General features: G+C 41.2%; 1 protein-coding gene across 2 annotated transcripts in view; it reads left to right on the plus strand.

The window, feature by feature from the left end:
• The window catches only part of fnbp4 (formin binding protein 4), a 57,012-nt gene that overhangs the window by 11,481 nt on the left and 29,577 nt on the right, over window positions 1–15,954 (plus strand). Inside the window, exons 2-8 of one of the 2 annotated variants that reach the window (XM_073049063.1) lie at window positions 2,398–2,493; window positions 4,203–4,333; window positions 4,717–4,936; window positions 10,524–10,668; window positions 12,655–12,763; window positions 12,952–13,272; window positions 15,703–15,931. In XM_073049063.1, coding sequence (XP_072905164.1) covers window positions 2,398–2,493; window positions 4,203–4,333; window positions 4,717–4,936; window positions 10,524–10,668; window positions 12,655–12,763; window positions 12,952–13,272; window positions 15,703–15,931 — 1,251 coding nt within the window. The remainder of the gene's footprint in view (window positions 1–2,397; window positions 2,494–4,202; window positions 4,334–4,716; window positions 4,937–10,523; window positions 10,669–12,654; window positions 12,764–12,951; window positions 13,273–15,702; window positions 15,932–15,954) is intronic. The other variant, XM_073049064.1, reaches the window with a different exon arrangement.

The raw sequence follows: 15,954 nt of genomic DNA on the forward strand, positions 1-15,954 counted from the left end.
TGTTTCTGTTTTTGTTTTTCCATTGACTTTTTTTTAATCTTTGCTTTCCATTCATCCAGCTGGGCTTTGGTTTTTGCATCTACTTTTACAAGAAGCTTTTTGTCTCCCACTTGAAGTTCATGCAATAACCTTAAAGCACACAGAGTCGATTTCGGTTCTTTATACTCACAAAAGCCAAGTACTTGTAACTTCCCTGAAACTCCTTGAGCTCTCTTCCAGTTAAAATCAAGCCACATTTTGCACGGTATGTTGTGGTTGTTCCACTGCTTTTGTCACTTTCACGCTTCCTCTAAGCAGCATGAGTCCAATATGCTTTCCAGTTAGAGGTTTGCACCAACATCTCTCTGTCCTCTAGGCAACATTTCATTGTGTACAGCATGGAGACAGTTGTGATATCAATACCTTTATTAAATCACTTTCATTTGTGTCTATTGCATGCCAACGGTGGATGGATCTCCAATCAAGTTGTAGTTGTCTCAGCCAATCGTGTCCCCACAATGCTGGTTCTCCTGTTTTTACCACATACAAGCTCAGTCTGGCTTGCTTGTTTCATTGCTTGTATTTCACTGTTACAAATGTCACCATCACTCAGGAATTATCTTTGCTCCAGTGAAGTTCTGTGTTGGATATCAGCTCAGTATCTTTGACATGCTGTTCAAACCCATCTTGTGAAATGACTGGAACAGCCAAACCAGAATCCAATTCCATTTAAATTAATTTACTGTTCGCTTCAGGTGTAAGTCATATTGCTGTTCTATTGCTACTTTTCACATTGTAAATCTCAAGGGTACCCAGCTCTGTGTCACTCTCATCATTATCAGCTTTTTCATCAATAGCATGCAGATTAGTGCTCTATTTGAAATCTCTTCTCTGTGCAGTCCATTTATTTTTGCCTGCCTGGCATGCTCTGTGTATGTGTCCTACTTTGTTGCATTTTCTGCAAGTTTTGCCTTTAAATCTGCATTAGTTTTGTGTATGATCCCCTGCCACCATAGTAATACAATTTGTTCAGCCAGGCCAGTTTCTGTTCAATGCTGCAATTTTGTTCACGCTCATTTCCATCCATTGCGTCTCTGCTGTTTCCATTGATACTGCAATTTCAACTGCTCTTTTAAATGTAAGTTGTGCTTCAGTTAGGAGCCATTTTTGAATGCTTTCTTGTAAGGTTCCATAAACTAAATGATCTCCCAGTGCATCATTAAGCCCATTACCTAACTGGCAATGCTCAGTCAATCTCTTCAATTCAGCCACGTAGAGTGAAATAGATTCCCATTCCTTTTGATTTAGCTTATGAAACCTAAAGCATTCTGCAATCAACAATGGTTTTGTTTCTAAATGTTCCTGCATTGCATTCATGATAATCAGCAAAGTTCATTTCAGCTAGTTTGATTGCAGCAGTTAAATTTCAAAGCAAACTGTATGCCTTTAAACTCAATGCACTCAGCAAAATTGGTACTTGTTTCTCATTAGCTATTTTATTTGCTTGTAGATACTATTCAATTAACTCAATATGGATGAGCCTGTTGCCCATTGAGCGATTGTATGTGTCTATCTTTCTGATGTAGCCAGCCATTTTATGTACTTTTTTTAAAATGATCAACACCTGGTACTCACTGTTTATGAACCTGTGAATTCTTCTGTTTAATGCCTTTTTTTAAACTCTGCTGTCTCTACACGTAACGCTTTTTTTTACTCGCCAGTCTTCACTGCACTTTTTTAAAACTCTTAATGTCTCACTACGCTTCAACAAGTCAGTAACCATCTCAGGTTTGTTTTTAAAATACCTCGTCGCCACTGTTAGGTTTTGTAACTCCAAAGCATTAAACTAATTAAAAAGAAAACGAGCAGAGAAATGAGTCTTGGTTTGAACATATCACCTGGTAGCATCATGACAAATGTAATTCACTTAGTTTTACATATAACCTGTAATGTTATTTAAATGAACAAGAATTTACAATCTTACTCAAATTCTACTGAATGATTAAATGCACAACACTGTATTGAGTTTGGTGTTGATAGTGGGGTCTCCTCTACATTGCAGAAACCAAATGCTGATTAGCTGACTGCTTTGCAGAACGCCTCCATTAAATCCACAAAGGTGCCTTTGAACTTTAAGTTGCTTGGCACTTTAAATCTCCATCCCACTCATTTGGACATGTCCGTCTTTAGCTTCTCTCTGTTCCATTGAAGTCCACCTTGATTTCAGGATTTCATTTTTGAATACCACATTAACTTGGAATTCAAGAGTTTCAGATGGCCAGCCTTTCCAGTGCCCTTGCTGGTGGAAGCATGATGGGGCAGTGTAATTGTGTTGACGGAACAGCTTTGTTTTTGCCGTACAATGGTGCCATATCAGTACAATGCTACATTATTCAGACTGTTCTCCCTTCTTTGCAGATGAGCAGGAAGATGGGTCAGATCAGTTATTTGTTAATTCGACTTCAAACAGTGCAAATAATGGGCCAGCAAAAGATGCTGCGGTCCGGACTACAGGTAACTACATCCTGTTTTAATTACCAGAAGGTTCAGTTCAAAATTTTAAAATGTGCCTCCTGGGCTGTGAGCATTTTGTTGGAAGATCCTACAAAAAGTAGTGGAAACAGCCCAGTTCATCACAGGTAAAGCTCTCTGCACCATTGAGCACATCTATACAAAGTGTTGCAGGAAAGCTGCATCCATCATCAGGGGCCCCCACCACCCAGGTCATGCTCTCTTGTTGCTGCCATCAGAAAGAAGGTACAGGAGCCTTATGACTCACCACCAGGTTCAGGGACAGATAATACCCATCAACCATCAGGCTCTTGAACAAAGGGGATAACTTCAGTCAACTTCACTCACCCATCACTGAACTGTTCCCACAACCTATGGACTCACTTTCAAGGACACTTCATCTCATATTATCTATCTATCTATCTATTTATTTATTTATTATTGCCGGTGGGGGGGGGGGGGGGTTCTTTTTGGCTTTGCAGAGTTGTCATTTGCACAATGTTTGAATGTGCAAGTTGTTGGTGGTCTTGCATGAGTTCTATTATGGATTAATGATATGCCTGCAAGAAAATGAATCTCAGGGTTGTATGTGGTGCCATATATGCAGTTGGATAATAAATTTACTTTGAACTTTTGAGATCACTTACCATTGACTCTTCCATACTTTGTATTTACAAGCCCATTTTATTGTAATGCCCAAAATTCTAAACAACAGCATTATCGATCCAAAACTTTGATTATTGGCTTCAGAAAATGCCATCAGAACAGGAGATCAAAGAAGATTTAGGGAGAGAATTTGAAGAATGTAGTGCAGTTAAAAAGTGGTGTGAATAGAATTTGTAGAGTGCTACAGACTGGAATCAGACACAAACCAAGCCAGTGCACCTCTTATAATTTAACACTTTAAGACCAGTTCTGTTGCATCTGCATTGTGAATATGAGGCAAAATGTATCCTTTGGATGTTGTCTATAGAATTGAATGGAACATTCTTTGAGATGTGGTTCAATTGAAGCCTACTATTTCCCTTTCTATTCCAGTCTCTGAGTTACTGCCAACTTCCATTAGGTCAGCACTTAGCATAACACTTTACAGCTCAGGGTTCAGTTCCCACTGCTGTCTCTAAGGAGTTTGTACTTTTTCGCCATGACCATGTGCCTTTCCTCCAGGTTCTTTTGTTTCCTCTCACATTCTAAAGATGTAAAAAGTTAGAGTTATGGGCATGCTATGTTGGAGGTGGAAGCTTGGTGAATCTTGCACTGGGGTTAGTCATCGACATGAACAATGCAATTCAGTATATGTTTTGATGTACATGTGACAAATATTAATCTTTCATCTTTATTTTCATTCTGTAACTGTCCAGTAGGTTAGCTTATATGGTTCTTGTGTATGCATTTGCAGATCTCTCATTATTCTAAGACTTGTTTTTCTATTTAGAAAAACACTCCATTTTGTCTCTTAGATTAGATGGTGGGTCACCTCGTTCTTGCTTGTATTGTATTTTGTAGTTTTGGACAAGTTCATAATCTGTCAGTTTGCAACATTCTGATGCTATTTACATATTGCCAACAGCCCACACTAGAGGTGAACTATTAATGTGGCATTATAGTTTTTCATGCAGCACCTCGTGTTGCTGTTTTTGGCTGTGAATTCAGATAGGATGAACCGGCATGTAACTGTTTCAGTCATTTTCTTTAACTTGCTCTTTTTTCAGGTGGTTTGGGCTTGCTTGGAGCTTACACAGATAGTGATGATGAGGACAGTCCTGAGACTGAACCACAGGAGGTGGAGCCACGGTCCAGTAAACCTGCAGACATTGACAGCACTTTGGCAAATTTCATGGCGGTGAGGATTATACTAGCATTAATCTTTTTAGTGTTGTCTCGTTCCTCTTGCTCTTCTTTCTCCTCTTCCCCACCTCTCCCCAGCACTGTCCAATTGTACCTTTTCTCTTCATACTCACTACTCTTATAACTCTTGTTGCTGAGAGGGTACCAGTGAATCGTCACCTTGGCCTTTTCACTCCAACCTCACTTTGACCTTGTTCTGACTTCCCCAGGTGCTCCTCTGCTTCTCCATTTTCCAATCTCATCTTTTCCTTTCCTTTCAATGCTAATCGTGACTTTCCCTTCCTGTAAGTGGGACTGAAATATTTCTGAGGTTACACCATGAAGGATGCACTGGGTTGTGGATGTACTTTGACTGTAATGTTTGTCTTCTGCCCACAGGAAATTGATGCAATTACAGCACCTCTGCCCGTTTCTGAATCAGCTCCTTCCACTGAGGCAAAAGCTCCAGCACCAACACCTCCACGTCCAGAACCCAAACCTTTATTAAATGCTCAAAAAGCTACAAACAACCATGTTGATAATGAAGTGAATGCAATGGTAGTGAGCAGTAACATGGCGGCTGATTGGCACTATGATACACAGTATTCACTGGCTGGAGGTATGTGCTGCATTAATTTTATGCTTGGTTAAAACCTGCTCTATATGGTTCTTTAATACAGTCAGGGAGCAATATAGGACCAAACCTATATCCCTCTAAACCTCACACCTTCATGTGCCTCTCCACGTGCTTGTTATATTATACCTGCCTCTGCCCTTTCCATATACAGGATTCACTGGATAACCAATAACACTGCTTAGGATATAGGCTGTAGCTACAGAACCTAGGACTCCCTCTGCAACTGGATCCTCGACTTCCTAACCAGAAGACCTCAATGCGTGCTCTACCCTCTCTACACCCATGTGGCTAGGCACAGCTCGAATGTCAACTATAAATTTGCTGATGATACAACCATTATTGGCAGAATTTCAGGTGGTGACAAAAGGGCATACAGGAGTGAGATATACAAATCAAGTTTAATTATCATTACAGCTGAACAAGACAATGTTCCTCTGGGGCCAAGATGCGAAACACTCAAAATAGCAAGCAAAGAAGCATATTCACTCAGAGGAGGCGGGGGGGTGGGGGGTTGAGGAACATATGGGCCAAGACCCTGAGCGACAGTGTCCAGCAATCGATGGTACAGTTTCCTGACAGAGCATAGACTTATGTCATCCAGCCTGTCATTCCACCGCTCTAAGACGGGAGGACAGCTTCAATGGGATAGGCCAGGCCCCAGCCGAGCACAGACATCACACTGCTGCATTTCTGCATCTCTCACCTGGTCTGCAGGAGCAGGCAAGTCTGAGGTTGTAGCGAGGATGAGGCCTCAAGCCAAGGCTACGCAGCTTCCATGTCAACTGCCCCTCCACCATACAAGGGTTACGGGCCTGCAGCAACTTACATTGTCGCTGTCCAACAGAGTCTTGCATTTGCAAGTGAAATGTCAGAGACAATGTCCCACTGTTTACGGTCAGCTCCTCCAATATCTCGGGCTCAACTGACACCTGTCCAGTCACTCACTCAATGAGCAGTTCACTGATAGAGTAGCCCTGTAGTACCCTAAGATCTTGGAATAGAGTTGTCTTGCAATCATAAAAAAACAAACTTTATAAAGAGAAAAGCACTTTTGGTAGATCCCTGCATACATCGCCATCTTGCTGGTAATGGGAAAATGTGAAAACAGTTGCAAGAAAATGTTTATGAACCTTTGCAGTTACCTAGTTTTCTGAATCAGTTACTCTGAAAATTTGTTTTTGTCAATTAAAACACTCAAAACTTCTACAAATGTACCATGGAGAGCATTCTGACTGGCTGCATCACCATCTGATAATTAGGGGGTGAAGGGCTACTGCAGAAGATTGAAATAAGTTGCAGAAACCTGTAAAATTAGTCAACTCTCTCATGGGTACTAGCCTCTGTAGGAACAGTGCCTTAGGAAAGCGGTGTCCATCATTAGAATCATCGCCTCACAGGACATGCCCTCTTCGCACTGTTAACATCGGGAAGGAGGTACAGAAGCCTGAAGAAGCACTCTTCAGGAACAGCTTCTCCCCTGTGCGATCCAATTTCTAAATGGACATTAAACCCAAGAACACTATCTCACAACTTGTATTTAAACATGACTATTTAACAGACATACAGTCGGCCCTCCTTATCGGCGAGGGATTGGTTCCAGGACCCCCTGCAGATACCAAAAAACGCGGATGCTCAAGTCCCTTATTCAACCTGTCTCAATGCGGTGGACCTTAGAAGCTGGCAGCACAGCTCTGAATCCACAGTGTTTCTGTTCATGAAAATAATCACTATCACAATTGAAAACAAAGTGGAAATAATAAAGCGATCAGAAAGAGGTGAAACGCCATCGGTCATTGGAAAAGCATTAGGCTACTTCGGTCAACGATCGGAACAATTTTAAAGGATAAAGTGAGAAAGGCCCTGTCCTGATGAAATCTACAATTATTACTAAACAACACAGTGGTTTAATTATTGGGTTTTCGATCCTCCCGGCGCTGAAACATATGTTCTTAAGCGTTTTATATGCATAGAAAGGTAAAATATATACTAATGTAGCGGTGTGCTACACGCAGCGCTAAAATAACGACACGGAGTCGGTAAACTGCAATTAAAGATGATTTTATTCGAACTTCACAGCCTTGCTTTAAAGCCTCCCTCATCCCGCCCTCCCCGGGCGCGGATGCTGTAAGGGACACGTACTCACAAACCCCCGCAGGCTCTTTCCCTTTGTTGCGGACCTGGCCTTTGTGCCTGCGCGCTGGCTATTTGTGAGCCGGTTCGAGTGCGCTAGGAAGTGGGTCGCCACACTATAACCATATAACAATTACAGCACGGAAACAGGCCATCTCAGCCCTTCTAGTCCGTGCCGAACACTTACTCTCACCTAGTCCCACTGACCCGCACTCAGCCCATAAACCCTCAATTCCTTTCCTGTCCATATACCTATTCAATTTTAATTTAAATGACAATACCGAACCTGCCTCTACAACTTCTACTGGAAGCTTGTTCCACACAGAATTTCTCTGAGTAAAGAAATTCCCCCTCACGTTACCTTTAAACTTTTGCCCCCAACTATCAACTCATGTCCTCTTGTTTGAATCCCCCCTACTCTCAATGGAAAAAGCCTATCCACGTCAACTCTATTTATCCCCCTCATAATTTTAAATACCTCTATCAAGTCCCCCTTCAACCCTCTACGCTCCAAAGAATAAAGACCTAACTTGTTCAACCTTTCCCTGTAACTTAGGTGCTGAAACTCAGGTAACATTCTAGTAATCTTCTCTGTACTCTCTATTTTGTTGACATTTTTCCTATAATTCGGTGACCAGAACTGTACACAATACTCCAAATTCGGCCTTACCAATGCCATGTACAATTTTAACATTACATCCCAACTCCTATACTCAATGTTCTGATTTATAAAGGCCAGCATACCAAAAGCTTTCTTCACCACCTTATCCACATGAGATTCCACCTTCAGGGAACTATGCACCATTATTCCTAGATCACTCTGTTCTTCTGCATTCTTCAATGCCCTACCATTTACCATGTATGTCCTGTTTGGATTATTCCTACCAAAATGTAGCACCTCACACAGCATTAAACTCCATCTACCATCGTTCAGCCCACTCTTCTAACTTGCCTAAATTTCTCTCCAAACTTTGAAAACCTACTTCATTATCCACAACGCCACCTACCTTAGTATCATCTGCATACTTACTAATCCAATTTACCATCCCATCATCCAGATCATTAATGTATATGACAAACAATATTGGACCCAGTACAGATCCCTGAGGCACACCACTAGTCACCGGCCTCCAACCTGACAAACAGTTATCCACCACTGCTCTCTGGCATCTCCCATCCAGCCACTGTTGAATCCATTTTACTACTTCAATATTAATACCTAACTATTGAATCTTCCTAACTAACCTTCCATGCGGAACCTTGTCAAAGGCCTTACTGAAGTCCATATAGACAACATCCACTGCTTTACCCTTGTCAACTTTCCTCGTAACCTCTTCAAAAAAATTCAATAAGATTTGTCAAACATGACCTTCCACGCACAAATCCATGCTGACTGTTCCTAATCAGACCCTGTCTATCCAGATAATTATATATACCATCTCTAAGAATACTTTCCATTAATTTACCCACCACTGACGTCAAACTGACAGGCCTATAATTGCTAGGTCTACTCTTAGAACCCTTTTTAAACAATGGAACCACATGAGCAATGCGCCAATCCACCAGCACCATCCCTGTTTCTAATGACATTTGAAATATTTCTATTAGAGCCCCTGCTATTTCTACACTAACCTCCCTCAAGGTCCTAGGGAAAACCCTGTCAGGACCTGGAGATTTATCCACCTTTATATTCCTTAAAAACACCAGTACTTCCTCCTCTTTAATCGTCATAGTTTCCATAACTTCCCTACTTGTTTCCCTTACTTTACACAATTCAATATCCTTCTCCTTAGTGAATACTAAGACAAACGTTTGACTAATTGATGCTAAATAATACCGGATGTACCTATTACGACTTACTTAGTAAGAGAACTTCCGATTTTTTTTCCGATCCCGATCCACAATAACCCTTGCACATCCTCCCGTATACTTTAAATCATCTCTAGATTACTTATAATACCTAATACAATGTAAATGCTATGTAAAATAGTTGTTATACTGCATTGCTTAGACAATGCAGACAATGACAAGAAAAAAAAGTCTGTACATGCTCGAACAACAAGTGCTTGAAGAGCACTTCCGGGTTTTCTTGATTCGCGGTTGGTTGAATTCATGCATGAGGAACTCGCGGATAAGGAGGGCCGACTGTATATGTATTTAATATAACTCAATTTTTTCTGTTTATCATGTATTTCATTATACTTCTGCCGTAAAGTTAACAAGTTTCATGACTTGTCCTGGTGATATTAAATCTGGTTGTGATATGTTATATGTCTTGCTTAAACTTTACATAGGAATTAATAGAAGTGAGACTCTTAGCCCATTGTCTGTCAGCTTTTTGAAACAGCTAACAAACCAGTTATATCCAGTATTCTCCACCCCTCCCTCCATGGTCCCTATTTTCCCCTGGCTGTCTAAAATGCTTTCCAATATACTGAGAAGCACCAACATTTTCAACATGCAACTTTATCTTTTTTATCCTATCCAGTGTCACTGTTCCCTTCACCTTAATGATTTTACTATATTCGGTGATACAACATGTTCCTTCAGCACTCCATGCATTCTCTCTGAATGCATGCGTATTTTTGTTCTTGATGAGTTTTTCTTTACTTTTTACTTTTAGCTTCATTTTAAATGACTTGCAAATCATTTTTCAAACGTTCTTTGCTCTTGTATTTTTTCCAATTCCCTCCATATACTTTGTGTATTCTATCTGGTCTTCAACATACGCCTGTGTCAAATATTTTCTATACTACTGGGCAGTTCATGCCTTTTCCTTTTATCTTGTAATGGTTGGTTCCTATTCCTGTCTATTTTAAAGCTGGAATCTATCATAAACACAACATCATAGCTGCTTATGGCTGCTTTGCCAAATTTCATGTTTTTGCTGAATTCCAAACGGCCCATCCTCAGGCTTGTTAGTTTTTAATCATATCTTTATATCACTCCTCAATTTAAAAAAAAACAATTGTTAACTTTTGTTAGTCATAGTTGAGTCAATTTTCATTTTGGATTTGGCACCAAATAGTTTTGGCAACAACACCTAGTATTTAAAATGAATGAATAGTTGTCATCTTCTGAATTTTCCCAATAGCTATTCACAAAATAGCCGGCTGGTGGTTGCCACAGTACTTTGTGTCAAGTAGTCCCTTTTCATCCGTTCTGGGTTGAGTGTCGAGCTAGCAACTGGGCCTTGTAAAATAAAAAAAATGCTAAAGAAGTGGCACAGTTGCCACCCGATGAGCCACAAAGCGTGGAAGGGCATCAACAATTTGCAAAATGTGAGGAGGGCTTGATTTGGTATGGTTTACGATCACATAAAAGTGATGGTCATTGTTGGGTGTTATCCTAATCATTGGAGAATTGTGCTGAACAAGGGTACGCTTTGGATGATGTAAATTCCCTGGTAACAAAGTATTCTGTTCTCTTATTGCTACAGTTAACGTGGAGATGGGTGACTGGCAAGAGGTGTGGGATGAGAACACAGGCTGTTACTACTACTGGAACATTCAAACTAATGAAGTGACATGGGAATTACCCCAGTACCTGGCCACTCAGCTTCAAGGACTCCATTACCAGGCCAGGTGGGTACTTTGCCACAACATATACTTTCTTACAGCAGACTTCCAATGCACAGTCCACTGAAAAAAATGATATGCTATAAATTGCCCTAAACTCACCCATCCTGATCCATCAAGGGAGATTGAACCTTATTGCACACCAGAATTTAAATCATTTGAATCAACTCTGGCTCTGGCTTGCCCCCAGTGGGCAAGGCAGATTAGAAAAATTGAGTGCAAGTTAACTAAAAGTTATGAAATTTTGTTTTCTGCTCAGTTCTCTTCCCCAGACCTTGTAATCCTAAGATATTAGATTCTACCCAATAATTGAGTGCTTGCCTTGATTTTAACATATGTGCCCTCTGTCAGACTATGGAGTGTTTTGGCTTTGTGGAATACTTGGAAATGCACACTTGACGGTTGTTCACATTCGTTTCTATCTTCCATGAGAGAAAGTGGCAAACCCCGAGTCTCATTTTGAGGGCGTTGAAACTAATGGACGGAGAGACTTGAAGTGTGCAAGAGGATCGAGGGTTCGGGGCCAGACAGGGCCCACATCTCCTGGGGTCAGCAATTGATGCCAGCAATCAGTGGAAAAAATGTTAATTTTACAGTGTTTCTAACCAAAGAATGGTCTGCAATTCTCCACTCCTAGCATAGTGTGAAAAGTGAAGGGCTGTCTCGCCAGGGGGTCCGACACCTCGATATACACGAGCAGGGGTGATACGACCAGTGGCTCGACGCTGGCTAGTGCAAGTGGTGATCTTAGACCTACCTGTGTCTGTTCCTGTATTCGTTTACTGTTGAGGGCGTGCAAAAGGTAATGGATTGGCATTCTGATATGCCACACAAAGGTTTTAGGCTAAGTATGATGGTACAATGTAATTTTGGGGCAGCTTGTAATTTTGCAACAATGCAATCGCCAAGGCAGAGTTGGATTAATTCTTTTCAGTTCATAAGTGGGACATCTCAAAAATAGTTACAAGGATGTCTACCTATAACTTAACAGGGCAGAGGTGAGACCGCACCTGGAGTACTGTATACAGCTTTGAAATTAGCTAAGGGTATCATCTTTGGGAGGTATTTCAGTAGAATGGGGCCTAAATTTTCAGTGTCTTAGGCAAAGTGATTGCCATGAAACACATATCTCCCCTGGTTGCAGAATGTAGAAATTGTCTTCAGGTATAAGGGGGTCATCATTTAGGTATGCTGAGTGCTCTTCACAGCGGGGTGCGGGGGTGATATGAACATGTTTGAGTATATTCAAGCCTGGGTGCAGAGGGTTACTGGTATATGGTGGGTATATCATGGAACTGATGCAGAGCAGATTTGCAGACCTTTGTGTTGCCGTTTTTCTAGATTAAGGTGAATGTGGCTTTAAGTATCAGCAAGGCAAGTTAAGCTCAGCTGTAAATTCTTCTCAGCACGTGATGATTCATTTTATTGTGGCTCTCAATACCTTATTCATTAATGTCCTCCTGTTTAATGAAAGTGTCCCTCAGTTTTAATATTTTCAAAGTGTCAGCTTCAGTAACCCCTGTTAGAGTACTTGCAGGAAGAGAGCTGCAGCTTGAGCTAGCTTTATGCGAGTGATTTCTTAGTCACCATGATGGATGTTTTGGAGCCCCTCAGTGGCCTATCTGCCCTAAGGAAAGTTTTACCCCATCTGTTTGCACCTTAGTCTAAGTCATGCTCTGGTATCATTCTTCTGAATCTGCGCTGTCTCCAGTTACTTCCTTTGTGAAGTATGGCACTCCAGTTGCGGTCTAAGAAGGGCTTTATGTAACTTCTAAGATAAAGCTCTGAGCCCTGTATGTTTTGAAATCAATGGTGCCATTCAAAATGTCACTTAGCAATCCATGGGGTGGGGAGAGGGATGGTGGTGGCAGGATTGGATATAATTGCCTATAACAATTGATGGAAAAGCCATTGATTTGTTTAAGTGCATGTTTCCAAGGAAGCATTGAGCAGCACAGGGAGAGACGCATGTTTTTGTGTATTGTCTTTCAGCTCCGTGGTTCTGTCTGCTGGTGAAGTGGAGAGCAGTTACCAACATGTGGGTGTCTATCACCATGACCAAACTCTGGCAAAGCCTGATGGCAGAAACCTTAAGAAGAAGGTAGGGGTGAATTAAGGTGATATCTGTTGCTTTCCCACAGGGCACGGGGCAAGAGAAATAAAATTCTTGTGTGGAAGCCTACATTTGTTTCAGTGGGGCCATTGATGTGCAGGTAACTTCTGATTTATGCCCATGCTGGCGCCCTTAGGTGTTATGTTTCTCAAATGTGCTTTTTCCTGCTTCCAAAGGAAGTTAACGAAAGTGTGTTTGCACTGACTGGTGAGAAGGAGGAACAGTTGGGTGTTGCTGCATCTTTGCTGGCTCCACTTATCCCAGAGGAGGTGAAGAAATCGGAGGAAAAGTGGCGGAAGAAATTGATTTGCCAGGAAGAACCTCAGGAAGAGGAGGAGGAGGAGAATGCTAGTGGGGACACTGGACACACGGAAGAAGCCCCTCAGGAGGAGCGGCAGAGCTTGAATCAGGAGAGTGTGGAGGATGAAGAGGAGGGGGTGGAGAAAGAGGAAGAGGAGTATACGCGGCAGTTGGAGCTGGTGCTAGAGAGGAAAAAGGTGAGATTACAGCACGGGAGGATTGTCCCTTTAAAGGCCTGACTAAACCAAAATGAATGCCAAGCTATCTGGTGTGTTTGAATTTCTAAACTGTATTTTCTTTATTGAACAATTGTATTCTGTAGAGATAAAGCTAAATTAATACTTTTTGAGGATGTTACCAGGATAGCTGATAAAGGAAAGACGATGTAGTCTCCGTGGGCCTTAGTAAGTCCTTTAACTAGGTCCTACATCTGCCAGTGGAAGTGGTGGATGTGGCTTTTATTTCACTATTTAGGACAAGTTTGGGTAAGTACGTGGATAAGGAGGGGTATGGAGGGCTATGATCCAGTTGCAGATTGTTGAGACTAGGGGAGTAATAGTTTGGCATAGACTAGATGGGCCAAAGTACCTATTCCTGGGTTGTGCTCTAGCTCTATGTTATGACAACAAGTTACTTTCTGTAATCCTATAAAGCAATGCTAATGTTGACAATAACTTGAAAAGTTTCAGAAAAATGTGTGGTTTGAATAAAGCCACAAATGCAGTAAGCTATTTATATTCAACTACGTTAGTTTTTATCATGTGCACGAGGATACAATGAAATCTATTCGCATAACCTTACAAAGTAAATAGTATACCATCCTGTGCAAATGTCTTGGGCACAAGAAGCAAGATCTGTAAAGTGAAGATCCTTTCAAAAATGAAATGTAAAGCTTCTAAATATCAAAATTACTATAAAGAGCAGTAAATACTTTTTTAAAAAAAGCTAAATCAAATCAATATTTGGTGTGACTTTGCTTTTAAACTGCATCAATTCTCTTAGATACTGTCATGCAGTTTCATAAGAGAATCGGCTTGTAGGTTGTTCCAAGCCTCTTGAAGAACTTTGCCTGTCTTACTACTGTTTCTCTAGGTAACCACAGGCAGCCCCGATGTTAAGATTGGGGCTCTGTGAAGGCCATACCATCTGTTGAAGAATTGTTTTTTTCACTGAAGATAATTCTTTATGACCTTAGCTGTGCATTTGGGGTCAGTGTCCTGCTGTAGAATGAAGTTGGGACCAATGAGACGCCTCCCTAATGGTATTGCGTAATGGATGAGAATCTGCTTGTACTTCTCAACATTGAGGATTTCATTAATTCTGACCAGAACACAAACTCCAATACGCAGAATGCAGCCCCAGTACTACAGGGAACCACCGCCATGCTTCACTGTTGGCTGCAGACAAACTGCTTCTGTTTAAGCCAAATTTTAACTCTTCAGCCCAGAGCACTTTCTGTCATTGTTCAGCAGCCCCGTCCTTGTGTTTTTGGGCATAGATGAGTCTCATGGCTTTGTTTCCACTTCGGAGGAATGGCTTTTTGGCAGTAATTCTTTCATGAAAACACTTCTAACAAGACTTCTCCGGGCTGAAGAGGGGTGTACTTGGGTTCCAGTGGTGTCTGTGAGTTCAGAGCTGATAGCCGTGCTGGACTTCTGATTTAGTAGGAATGTTAGTTTGATGTATCTCGTATCTGCTGCAGTCAGTTTCCATGGCTGACCACCGTGATTCTGGTCCTCAACCTTGCCCATTTTTTGTACTTCTTCAGAACAGCAATAAGTAAAACCACTGTCTGCCACAAAATTTCTGCTTGGGAGAGACCTTGCTAATGTATGATGATCAGCACAAGGTCTTGTTGCTATGCTCACTCTTGCCATGGTGTAAGAATTGATGATTTGAAGATTAAACTGGCACATCTGCCACATCCTTGCCTTTTAGTTTGGTTGTACTTCACCCAGTTTGATTCATTCTACACCTGTTTCTGTTTCAGTTAATCAGTTTAGTTCATTTAACTCAGTGTCATTGATCATTAGCACCTGTTTGTTATCTTTGTTTAATCATGCACTGGGCTATATTCTATACCTACAAAATAATCAAGGTTTTATTTGAAAAGTGGTCTATTACTTAATGTTACTTTCTTTAACAAAATTTTAAAAATTCTGTAACATTTAAGTCTTTGGAAATGAATACTTGGAAATCTAAAATTTTCTCTTTTCAACTGGACAGAAATGCAGAAAACAAAAATAAACATTTAAAGCAAAATTTATATAAAGAATCTAGGGTGACTAAGACTTTTGCACAATGCTGTATTATGGTAATAAATTCAGTGGTGCAAAGATTGCACAATCTGAAGTAGTGTGAAAAGAAATGATAAAGTGACAGTAACGAAATAACCAAGAGAGAGATTGTCAAGAATCTTCCATGCTGAAGAGCTACACAGACCTTGTGCTCCCTCTGAAATGATCAGCGTGTGATCCCCAGGTGTCTAGAGTGGAAAATGACTAAAAAGATCCATGAATACAACATCAATACCCACAAAGAGCAGAAAGGTAGCCGTATAGCACTTTTTAATATACCATTTATGTCAATAATACTGTGCTGGTGCTAACTGGGCTATGTTTTCACAGGCAGAGCTGCGTGCACTAGAGGAGGGTGACGCCTGTGGGTCGAGCCCACGATCTGATTGCAGCCAGGTTATGCAACAGGATGTTCAGGTGTCTGAGAGTAGTAAACATGTCCACAGGAAAGGGAAGTGGCAGGCACTTGCTCGCACATTCAGTCCTGACTCTGCTGGCCGTGCTTTGAATAACCAAGAACAGGATACTGCCCCAGATGGCGTGCAGCCTGCAGAACCTGGTGAGTTATAGAAACAAAGAAAA

Source organism: Hemitrygon akajei, chromosome 6 (assembly GCF_048418815.1).
Source record: "Hemitrygon akajei chromosome 6, sHemAka1.3, whole genome shotgun sequence".
NCBI classification, from domain to species: Eukaryota; Metazoa; Chordata; class Chondrichthyes; order Myliobatiformes; family Dasyatidae; genus Hemitrygon; species Hemitrygon akajei.